At 49.6% G+C, this 12409-nt stretch overlaps 1 protein-coding gene across 1 annotated transcript in view; it reads right to left on the minus strand.

The window, feature by feature from the left end:
* Nucleotides 1-12409, minus strand: part of LOC119172550 (putative defense protein 1) — a 114569-nt gene that overhangs the window by 27199 nt on the left and 74961 nt on the right. Inside the window, exon 3 of the mRNA XM_037423707.2 lies at nucleotides 10313-10523. Coding sequence (XP_037279604.1) covers nucleotides 10313-10523 — 211 coding nt within the window. The remainder of the gene's footprint in view (nucleotides 1-10312; nucleotides 10524-12409) is intronic.

The following is a 12409-nucleotide window of genomic DNA, read 5'->3' on the forward strand; positions in this document are numbered from 1 at the left end:
TCCCGGTGGCGGAGACGACATTCGTGACCGGCGCCGTGGAGACGGTGACCGAGGTGGACGGGTGGTGGGCGGCGTTAAGCTGCGCACAGATCCGGGCGAATCACTCCGGTTGATCGGCTGGTAGGCGTGCCGCTCGTCAGTTGGGTTGGGGGGCCAGTAGGTGTAGTCAGGCCGTTGGCTTCGTTGTGCAAACGTCGCGGATCTCTGAGGGAATGTCGAACGTGGATTACGTCGCATTGGGCAAAATCGGGCGATATGTCCACGAACACCGCACTGGTAGCAGACGGGCCGTTCACGGGGCATAGGGAACGTCGCTGGATGTTGAGGGTACGCGGCGCTCTGTTCCCACTGAGACGCAAAAGGAGGTGGATGGCTGTTGTAGCCGTAACGACTGTGGGGAGCATGAGGCGGCTCTACATAAGAAGACGCCGGTGGTGGAGCCCTTAGCTGAGGGCCGCGGTTGGAATAGCTGCGCTCCTCGAAACTCGTAGCATTGATACTTGTGGACGGTGTATCGCACGGTGGTTCTCGGGCGTTCAAGGGCGCGTAAAGGTGACGACGGAGTTCCTCACGTACAATGAGGCGAATCGTTGACGAAAGGTCGGTAGGCACGGAGTCTTGGCACACATCGACAGTGGCGACGGTCGTAACATTGGCAAGGCGTCCGAACTTCGTAGTGATGCGGCGAGTCTTCAGGGCCTCAAACGTTCGGCAGTGCCCAATCACATCGGCCACAGACTCAAGACTCTCCTTGCCGATAAGGAAGTGGTAGACGTCTTCCGCAATTCCTTTGAGAATGTGGCCCACCTTGTCCTCTTCCGTCATGTTGGTGTCCACACATTTGCACAATTTCAGTACCTCCTCAATGTAGGTTCTGCATGTCTCACCACAAGCTTGAGCTCTCTGCGACAACATTTGCTCTGCACGTTTCTTCTTCGTCGCAGGGTCGCCAAAGCACTTCTTGATCTCCTCCATAAACTGGTCCCATGTTGTCAAGGTGTCTTCGTGATTCTCGAACCACACTAAAGCACTGCCATCGAGAAATAGACCCACGTGGGACAACTGGCTGGCCGCATTCCAGCCATTGGCTCGGCTCACCCGTTGATAGTGGCTGAGCCATTCTTCAACGTCATCGCCAGGTTTTCCTGTAAATGTGCGTGGCTCTCGGTAGTGGAAAGACGGCGCCCTCGCGACCGGCTGCTGGATGTCTCCGTCCAAGTTCATATCTTGAGGTAGTGGTGGCAAGCCCGCTAGTCGACGGCTGCGGCGAAGCTCGTGCTCTTGCGGTTCCGTCGTTAGTAGACGGCTGCTCTCCGGTCTCGCTTGACAGTAGCTGGCTTACCCAGCACCTTCCACCACAACTGTGACGAAGGAACGCGTTTATTTACAGGAAAATGGTTGAGATCGGTACAGCTCAGAGCCAGAAACCGGCGACCGAGCTGCTCGTGACCCAGACCGCTTCTACCTCTTCCTCTTCATGCGCCCATCGAGGTGTGTCAATATATATTGTACCGAAGCATAGTGGAACCAGCTCTGTGCCAGCGTGAAAGAAGACGTTGACGTCCGTGTGTGGCTTGTGCTTGCCGGGTTCCTGCCTGTACCAGCTAGTTGCGACTAACGTGTCTCGAATAATAGCCAGTGTTTTTACGCAACCTTGCTCGTTGCATTTGGTGGAGGTGCTGGGTAACGTCCTGGAGCTCCGCAGCCGTAAGCTACTATCTCAGTTCGCGATGACCGAGCGCGTCGATCCCCCCCAAGGCTCTTCCACGCTGCCACCTGTCATGTGTTCTGGTGCACTTCGTCTGCGTGACCCACCAGTATACAACGGCAATGAAGATCAAGATGTCGAGGACTGGCTGGCAGAGTACGAGCATGCCAGCGCGATTAACAAGTGGGATGACCCTGCGAAGCTGACTCACGTCATCTTCTACTTGACGGATTTGGCTAACCTATGGTTCACCAAACACCAAGCCTACATCCCCACCTGGTCAGTTTTCGAAGAGGCCGTCAGCTTGTTTTCGGTCGTCCAGCCATGCGCAAGCTTCGTGCTGAACTGGGCCTGCGGGGACAATTTCAGCGAAATGATGAGAGCTTCACGAGCTACATTTATGATGTGATCAGCCTCTGTAGGCGAGTTGATGCGAGGATGACGGAGGCTGACAGAATAAAGAATATATTGGAAGGCATTGATGACGACGCTTTTCATATGCTTGCGGCCAAAGACCCACAGACCATCACGGCCGTGATTCAGCTATGCCAAAGTTTCGATGAGCTGCGCAAGCAACAAATTTCTACACGTCGCGCTAATACGCAAACAGCTGATATTTCGGCTTTGATGTGCAAAAGCGGTGGCCCCGACTACAGCGTGTTAATGCCTAAAATTCAACAGTACATCCGGGAGGAAGTTCCTCGACAGCTCTCTCTTGTCGCCACCATCAACGAGACCCCCACAACACTGAACCACTCACTTCGCCGTGCTATTCAGACGCAAGTTGCCGAGGCTCTCTCTTCGTACGCTTCCCTAATATCAGTTGCTGCACCGCTGACTTATGCAGAAGCCGTCCACCGACCTCCTGCCCAACCGCCGCTCCCTTCATACAGTCCAGTCACCAACTACTACAGGTCACCAGTTTCGGTTTATCCGGTAAATCGGCCCTTTCCACCACCTCGAGAACCTGTAAACTCTTGGCGTACTCCGGATAACCAGCCCGTCTGCTACAACTGTAGTATTCCAGGACATGTACGCGCTACTGTCGTCGCCGTGGATTCTATTTTAATGTTGTTCAGCATTCCGGCAACATACCTCGGCAATCAGAATCGCATGTGACACCTAATTCACATGACCCCCGCTCACGTCGACCAGACTTCAGCCGACGTCAATCTCCTTCACCCCGTCTTCGGTCTTCCTTTTCCGGAAGAAAGGTGCAACGGTTTTCTTTCTGGCGTTGCTGCTCGTCCGAGGTGAACGCACGGGCGAGCTGGCGGCACTCTTCGGCTTGTCGAGCAGTATCGGAGATAGGTGGACATTCGGAAGCATCAGGACGGTAGGGAAGTAGAGTATCAATTGTATTTGAAGGGTCACGTCCATAAAGAAGAAAGAAAGGTGAAAATCCCGTGGTTGTTTGTATTGCAGTATTGTATGCAAATGTCACGTATGGGAGAACATGGTCCCAGTTGCTATGATTAGACGCCACGTACATTGAGAGCATATCACCCAGCGTGCGGTTAAACCATTCCGTTAGCCCATTAGTCTGCGGGTGGTATGCTGTCGTTTTCCGATGAATGACGTGGCATTCCGAAAGCAGAGCTTCGATGACCTCGGAGAGTAAAGCACGGCCTCCGTCACTAAGGGGCTCTCGAGGTGCGCCATGTCGAAGGATAAATTGACGTAAAATGAAAGAGGCGACATCCTGAGCGGTAGCGCTCGGTAAAGCGGCTGTTTTGGCGTAGCGTGTTAGAAGGTCGACCACCACTATAATCCACCGATTGCCATCTGGTGTCAATGGAAGGGGGCCGTAGAGGTCAATGCCAACGCGATCGAATGGCTTGGCAGGGCACGGAAGTGGCTGCAGTTCGCCAGTCGCACGTAGCAGTGTTGATTTGCGTCGCTGGCAGTCAGGACAGCACTGCACAAATTTGCGTTCGAAATTGTACATGCCGCGCCAGTAATAGCGATGGCGAAGGCGTTCATATGTTTTGAACACCCCGGCGTGGCCACATTGGGGACCGTCGTGAAGAGAAGCGCATACCTGCGATCGTAAAGTGCGTGGAATGACCAGTAGCCACCGGCGGCCATCAGGAGAGTAGTTGCGTCGATGGAGAAGTTGATCGCGGATGTCAAAATGGAAAGCTTGACGTCGGAGGGATCGAGATGCCAGAAGGTTGGGCGTACCGGATAGATATTCGAGAAGAGATGCGATCCACGGGTCACGACGTTGTTCGGTGGCAATTGAGTCAAGATTTAACGATGACAAGTACTGGAGGCACGTGTTTCCGCACGTCGGATCTGGTGGCAAAGGTGAGCGGCACAGGGCGTCAGCGTCAGAGGGTTTGCGTCCACAGCGGTATACGACGCGAACGTCGTACTCCTGGATGAGGATTGCCCATCGCGCAAGGCGGCCAGAAGGGTCTTTCAGCGTGGAGAGCCAGCAAAGCGCGCAGATCAATTACTAGATCGAACGGGCGGCCGTATAAGTACGGCCGGAACTTTCCAAACACCCACACTAGAGCCAAACACTCTTTTTCTGTCACGCTGTAATTAGCTTCGGCTTTCGTCAGAGTGCGGCTAGCGTAGGCTACAACGTATTCTGAATAGCCGGGTTTTCGTTGAGCAAGGACAGCACCTAGCCCGACGCCGCTGGCGTCGGTGTGCACTTCGGCAGAAGCCGGCGGGTCGAAGTGGCGAAGTATAGGTGGCGAGGTGAGCAGACGGCGCAGAGTAGTGAAGGCAACGTCACATGCAGGGGACCAGGAGGAGAGGTTCACGTCACCGCGAAGAAGCTGGGTTAATAATGACATGATGGATGCGAAATTGCGAACAAAGCGCCGGAAATATGAGCATAGGCCTACAAAACTGCGAAGTTCCTTCATGGTCGTCGGCTTGGGAAATTCTGCGACTGCTCGAAGTTTTGCTGGGTCAGGTAATACGCCATGCTTCCACACGATGTGGCCTAGGATGACGAGCTCGCGTGCAGCGAAGCGGCACTTTTTCAGGTTAAGCTGCAGGCCAGCGTTGGTCAGACAAGTCAAAACGTGCCTGTGGCAAAGCAGGTGCGTAGGAAAGTCGTGCGAGAAAACCACGACATCGTCGAAGTAGCAGAGGCACATATTCCTGTTGAGGCCGCGTGGCGTATTATTCATAAGTCGTTCAAACGTGGCGGGCGCGTTACAAAGCCCAAAGGGCATGACGTTAAACTTGTATAGTCCGTCAGGTGTAATAAATGCAGTTTTTTGGCGACCGGCTTCAGCCATTGGAACTTGCCAGTAGCCAGACCGCAAATCCAGTGACGAGAAGAATTTCGCTCCGTGAAGGGTGTCAATATATATATATATATATATATATATATATATATATATATATATATATATATATATATATATATATATATATATATATATATATATATATATATAAATCACAGCGGTAGTTGAATTTATATTGTGCAATGTTGTAGGACACGGTATATACTGTGCTTATTGGTGTTTTTGGAAGCTACAAAACCTCACATAGGTACACCCACGTTGACGACTGACGTGTGGTTGCGGGAAACGCGCTACGCTGTCCACCTACGTGAGGACTCAGCCGGCGTCCTCGTGCTTTGCTCCTATGTCTGTGTACTGGTTTCAGCTGAAATGCGGAATGGCTTTTTCCGTTCTCCGGCAGTCGGAGCCCGTGATCGTGTGTGCAGTGCCCAGCGGGCGAGATGGTCGAGCAGGTTCTTTTCATGTGCACTTAATACATCTACCTTCGCCGTCAAATCTTCAGTGCCTCCAGTGAATCCGACCTTCCATACGTAAGTCTGGACCACCTACAATTTCACTGTGCTCACCTCAAGACCCTCCTGCAGGCGTTTTCTGAGCGTCTCTAATTTTGACGACGCCAGTCTATTTACAGGCCTCTATTAGGGAAGCCGTCACCGGAGTTTACTTTTCTGTGGAGACGAACTCTTCACTTGACGTGCACCCATTACGTGATGTTTTTTTTTCCTATCTCACCTCTCTCTGCCGGCCTCTCTGGAGGCTTTTCCCTGCTCGGATGCCACGCTCGGGGGCGCTTGATTGTAGTAGAGCCGAATCTACTCCTCATATCTTCCTCTCACTCCTCTTTTTTTTCACATTCCAGAGTTTTCCTTTCCTCCCCTTGCCATTCTCGTGTGGCGTTCTTGAGGTCACCACTACCAAGAGAGACAGTCACGGTGTGGCACTTATTTCGATGAAGGCAAAAAAGCTGCAGGCCCGTGTGCTCAGATTTGGGTTCACGTTGAAAGACCCCAGCGAATCAAAATTTCCGGATCCTTCTATTTCGGCATCTCTCAGAATCATTTGGTGGTATTGAGGCGTTAAACCCCATAAATCATGCCGCTCTTATTTCTTATTTTTACTTTTATTCTCAAAAGAACTCCGTCGTTCGTGCTATATCAATATCTCAATGACTGACGCCCATAGTGAAGAATAAATTGTTGTGGTACTTTATTTCACACGGAGATTGCACGTGCAAGCACTTACAAAAGTCATTTTCGTGGCAAGAGCAAAGCAACGCATATCATAACTACAAAGTGAAACATGATGCAAAAAAGTCACAGTTTCGCCGAAAAGGCAGAGCAAGGAACGCGATAGCAACGAATCGGAAGGCCACGTGCAGAATGGCAAGCAGGCTGAAACGTGCCCCGCGCTTCTCCAGCCTAAATGACGCAGGAAATGTGCTCACAGATACAGAATTACGAGAAGCTGTTACTTTGCTTCGTTTGCAAAGCACGCTCCTTTCACAAACGAGGCCTACGCAACAATTGTCCTTTGTGTGCTCAGTAACTACAAGAAAATTGTTCCTAAAAGCCCAAGGTCAGCCAAGACCTACGATCCCCACCACCACAAAATAAGCCCCTCCTCTCCGAGGCGCAAAGTACGCGTGGTATATCAGAGCGTGCGCCGCCGCGTCGCGACGATCTGACGACGCTCGCTCATTGCGCCCTTTTGCTGGCGATGCTGAAAACCCGATAGTTCTCCCCGAGATTCCCGACAGCAGCGATAAGTGCTGAATATAGATAGCTTGCCGTTCCAACGTTCAAGAAGGTGCTCCCCCGTGCCTCAGTGGTTATGCGTCCCACTCACGAGTCAGAGGTCCCAACTTCAATTCCGCGCGCTGTAGTCTTTTTCTGGATTATTAGGGGCAAAGCTCTTTATTGCGGCACCCGTTCGTCTCTCGTAGCCGTTTTAATTGTGTGTAACAAGTATAACAATTTGACCTCCAAGGTGGTACCGGTAGGAGATTTCTTATGTGCGTTATTGAACAATAACAGATAGTGCTCAATGTACATGCCAATGGCTGCTAAAAGGGAATGAGAGATAGGAGAATTGGGCTTTTAGTGAACGCGCGCGCTGTGAATTTTTTATTGTTCAACAACGCACAAAAGACAAGAAAGGGTTGCTACATTATACTCGCTCGGCGTAACCTCCTAGGTTTTAGAAAGGTTTAGCGAGAGTTGGGCCACAGTGCCATAAATACAGTGAACTAGTATATACCATGAACTCTAGGTGGCTAAAGGTGGGAAGTAGACACGAAGCTCAAGCCGTAAGAAAGTGTGCGTGTGCTTCCTCTCGTTCAGTCCATGGAATGTCCGCTCGATGGTGGTGCTTCTATATGAGGAATATAAGATGAAAAGATCCGAGATGATGGTACTTGGAGTGTTGAATAGGTGGATGAACGGACACACAGACAGATGCATGGACGTACGCACGGATAACTGCACGGACGGATGGACGCATGAATGGACGCAGGAACGGATTCATGGACGAAATCAGGGACTAACGCACAGATGAACGTGCGGACGCACGAACAGACGCACGCACGGACGGGCGGATGAACGCACGGGCGGTCACACAGACGGACGCATGGACGGACAGAAGCAAGAACGAATGAACGGACGGATGCTTCGCCCCACTCTTCAACATTCACTCCGTGGATATGCTGCCATTTTTTTTTTCTTTCTTGCGTTTACATTAATACAGATACATTGAGCAACGTCGACGCTGATGTCGACGACGACATCGACGCCAGCTGCCAAATCCACCCGAGATGCTTTATTTATTGCTATCGGAAAGAATCTTATACCAGTTATACTCCGTAGTTTCCCGCCACCTCTTTAGGCATGTGTAAAATGTAGTGAACATGCCGGATCCCTCTTACATCACAACTTGAACATGCCGGATCCCTCTTACATTACAACCTGAATTCTTTTTGTGCCTGATCTTCATTACGTTGTAGGTAATTTAAATCACAGTCAACAAACAGGCAAATACATGTAGGAGTGGCTGGAATCGCGGCTTCAATATTGACATTGAGGGCCTCTTTTATTTCTCGCCGCAATTACACGGGATTTCCTCTGCTAATGATTTCATCACAAAAAAAAGAATGATGAAGTTGCCTTCCCCAACGCATGTGGGATGACAGTGGAATCATTCCTAAAACGTTTGTATTTTTATAAAAGCAATACGCATGTAGAATTTTGCGATGCCTCGGATATGCAAGAACAGGCGTGCGCGTTGGTTTTAATGTAGCTCCCATTCTCGGAAGATTTGTCTTGGAAGCTTTGACACAGAGCTGGAGAAGGGTTTACCAGGAAAAACACACAATGTCTACGATTATGTCAATGATTACGTAGGTTTGGATGGCTATGAAGATAAAGGGACATTCAAGAATAGCGTGGCCAAAGCCGTCAAATCTCATGAAAAAGGGTTCACCTGCACGTCCGAAGTTCCTGAACAATGATGGTTTCAGTTTAATAAGGTAAAGATAGAATTTATACTGGAACACGTGCGCTGGCGTTGGTCGACCAGAGTGTGAAAACAGCTTTAAAACTTCGCCTCCTAAGAATACCAGATTATGAAGAATGGCATTGGCACGTATTGTTTTTCATCTGCGCTGAACAACCATGTGTTCATGCCGTAACACTGCGTTCTTAAACAAGTTGATCGGTTGAATGAGGCCAGGTACCCGCTCAGCATAATGAAGGCCTCATGCGCTAGGCAATTGAAACAACGTTACAGTTTCGCCGCAAGGGTGAAGCAACGAATGCGACAGCAAAAACTTGAAAAAAGCGCTGAAAACACCTAGCATATCGAAACGTGCAACACGCTGCTGACGCACAAATCACGCACAAGAACAACACACACATCACGAGAGTCAACTAACCCCATTTACAGCCCGAGACTTAACGCGCTCTTTAAACTAAAAGCACGCACAAAACGTGATAACGGGTATTGATAAGAGTGCGAACTCACAAGTGTCCTACTCATTATTTCGCTGTGTTCGAAAAACGCGCCCTTTTCGCAAACTGGGCCTGTTCATCGAGCGAAGGGATCTTTGTGCGCCCGACAAGAAAACGCAGTTGTTCCGGTCAAAGCCCAAGGCACGCAATTGTCCCTCACCACAGGATACGTGCGCTCATTATGAGTCCCCTTCCCTCCGCGGAGCAAAGCACGCGTGGGAGCTGAGCGCGCATCGCCACATCGCAGCGAGCTGGGCACCGACCTTTATGCCGAGTGCACTCCTCGCACCATCTTGCTGGTAATGCTGAAAACACACTATTTCCTCGGTGGTGAATAAAAATAGTTTGCCATTTCAGCGATGGAGAAGGTGGTCTTTCCTGCCTCAGTGGCTAACGCCCCGCACTCACGAACGAAAGGTCGGACGTTCTACTCCACGCGTCAGTCTTTTCTTGAACTATTTTTCTTTCTTGCGTTTTCAAACATATACATACGTATTAATATACGGTGATTGACGCCGACACGAACGAAAAAAATCGGTCGAGAGTGTCCACATATTTGCTATTGCAATCAAAATTAAACAAAAAAATCAACGTCTTACTGTATATGAGGGACAAATTATTCAAGTTCCAATACAGGAGTCATTCTGTTTGTGCACGGCATTTTAAACTGACTTATAGAGATGACAGAAAACTGCGGAGGGCAAACGTGTTTGCAGCAGATAACAAATAAGGAAGTGTACGTTCCAAGGCACAAAACATGTTTTAGGCGAGGATGGAGCAAACAGGAATGTATCATCAAGCATCCGCTTAGCTAACTGTTCGTAGAATGGGTGAAAACTGCGCTATATTGTATTCTTATAACGTGTGGTCATGCAAGCGTGGGGTACACTGAGAGATGCTTCAACGCGGGACTAAGTAAACAGTTGTTCAGCGTGAAAGGTTGCCCGAGCACACATTTCGCTATACATTGTCAGGATTGTGGTTGCACACCTCAGCATAGGAGCGCTAGCATTTTCTTAAAATAGCAGAATAAAATAACGACCTCAATCGTAAAGGTATATTGTATTAACAAACTGAAACGAGCTTTCATCAGTTATCTATTCATTGCTCTATTGAACAAAAAAATTGAAACCTTTTATCATACCCATTAGGTATATTTTTTTATCTTTCCTGATTGTTTGTTAGAAGTGGTGTGCGTGTTCTTAGTATTCAGAATGAAGGCTGTTTTTTTTTTGGTGCCAGAACAAACACAAAATCGTTGCCTGATATGTCAAAAGGGGGGCTTGCAAAATTACCATGTCACTTTACTCAATAACTGCAGAGCTTACTTGAAGCGCACACTTCCGGACTTGTCAACAGGAGCTTTCCAGACGAAGTCCACGTTCATCTTCTTGTTGTTATTCTCGTGGGTTGCACCAGAGCACAACGGTATCGGCTTGTAGTTGGGTCCCGGCAAGAAGCGGCCGACGTCCTCACCTTGATCACCCAAAGCCTTCACCAAGAAGCCCCTGTGGTGCGAACTCTTTGCGAGAAGTTGTACTGCAGCATTCAGGAAAAAAAAGAAAAACATGTTCCCTGTACTTATAGAACCGACGAGCGAAGCTACGTAGCGATAACACGCAAATGACTATGCGTCTCATCTCGCTGCGGGGTTTTATGAAGGCCTAATTACATACTTTGGCCGCAAATAATACAAACACAAATAACAGGAACACACAACAAGAAGCACAAGTGGCACTTCTAACTAAAGCAGACTGATTGCAAACCCAGACCAAAGTAACAACATGCAGACATGCGCAATTTTCACACAGCCTTACGCAATCCAGCTATCGAAGAATCTCGTCTGCGATACGTACAACGTCAGCGATGTGTCGCTCATACACCTTTTTCTTTTTTTTTATTGTTATAGGCTTCCATCAACTCAGACACAGTTTTATACCTACCTAGAATCGTAAACTATTTCAAACACGGTGCAAACCAGCAGGCTTTCCAATGCATAACAAAATGCACAAAGCCAGCCATCATTACTCTGAATTTATGTTGCCTAATCCGGTATTTATTACAGCGCACGGTGATCTCGATGTACGCGTAGCCACAAGAACGAAGCATTTCATAAACCACGCTTTGCCACATTTCCCGTACGTCGTCTCATGTTTCTTGCTGCATCCCTGACGGCTCGCCTTCACCCACCGAGCAGTTTTCGTGCACAGCAGAGCCACAAGCACTGCAATAATTTACATAACTACTCGACCTACGTTCAGCTTCCTTTCCAAGCTACTTAGAATAGGTGCACGGATTGCGCAGTTTGTTCGAAACGCCTCCCAAAACCAGCCAACTTTGTCTGAGCCGCTGACGTTCTTGTAAATGAAAAACGTGGAGTGATACTGGCTCAAGTTTGTCCAGAAAACTGCCTTCCGAGCAAACGTCGCGCAGGCCAGCCTTTACCATATGGTTCTAGTGTTATGACTATATACAACCAAATATTGACCAAGGGGGGTTGCTTAGAGCTAGAGGCTGTTTGCAGGAACTTTATGGTACAAAGGAGCTTAAACACGCGATCCTATTACCTAACGACCATGTGTTTACGACGTTTTTGATATTAACGACACATCACCTTTTACATTACGGAGTGCAAGTTACTGTTCTGAACCTCTGACAAAGGTTTTGGATTTTGAGAAAAACAGTTTTATTTTACACTTAAGTTGCACATTGTGATAAGTGAAGTGCGCGTTTCGTGAAGTGCGCGAGTGTAACCAGTGCTTGGTTTAAAATGTGCGCGAGTGCACCAGCATAGGAATGAAGACGATGACGACCGATGGTGTGTACGCGCGCTTTCGCGATGTATTCGGTGAAGAAGACGATGGGCAGACGAGGCGCGTGAAGTTCGGACCAATGAGAGGCTCTCACGCTGGTTTGGAAGAAGCCCGAAAGAAGAACGGGGCATACGTGGCCGGGACGCGACGGAGGCAAGCAGGCTACCAGGGCGCGGGGGTGGCGGCCGAGTTCCTGAGGCAAGGCTGCTGCGGGCTCCCACCTGGTCGGGCACCCGAGCATCATCTATCGTCTGGCGTTGGCCAGGCCGCTCTTCGTCTGGCGTTGGCCAGGCCGCTCGTCGTCTGGCGTTGGCCAGGCCGCTCGTTGTTTGGCGTTGGCCAGGCTTCTCACCATCTGGCTTTGGCCAGGCTCGTCCCGTTTCGAGGGCTACGTCCCAGCGTCGGAGGACGAACGCTGAGAGGTCACTGACCTTGGTGCGCCCGGAGCTACCTTCAACCCGAGCAACGCTTGGACCTCTGATCTACCTTGTCTGCACCCCATCGCATCAACCTTCGCCGTCTACAAGAGTGTCGCGACCGAACGGTGACAGTCGCTTTTGCTATTGCGGAACTTACGCATCCTTAGCATTTCGCGGTCATTAGGTTGATTTC

This window comes from Rhipicephalus microplus, chromosome 4 (assembly GCF_043290135.1).
Source record: "Rhipicephalus microplus isolate Deutch F79 chromosome 4, USDA_Rmic, whole genome shotgun sequence".
NCBI lineage: Eukaryota > Metazoa > Arthropoda > Arachnida > Ixodida > Ixodidae > Rhipicephalus > Rhipicephalus microplus.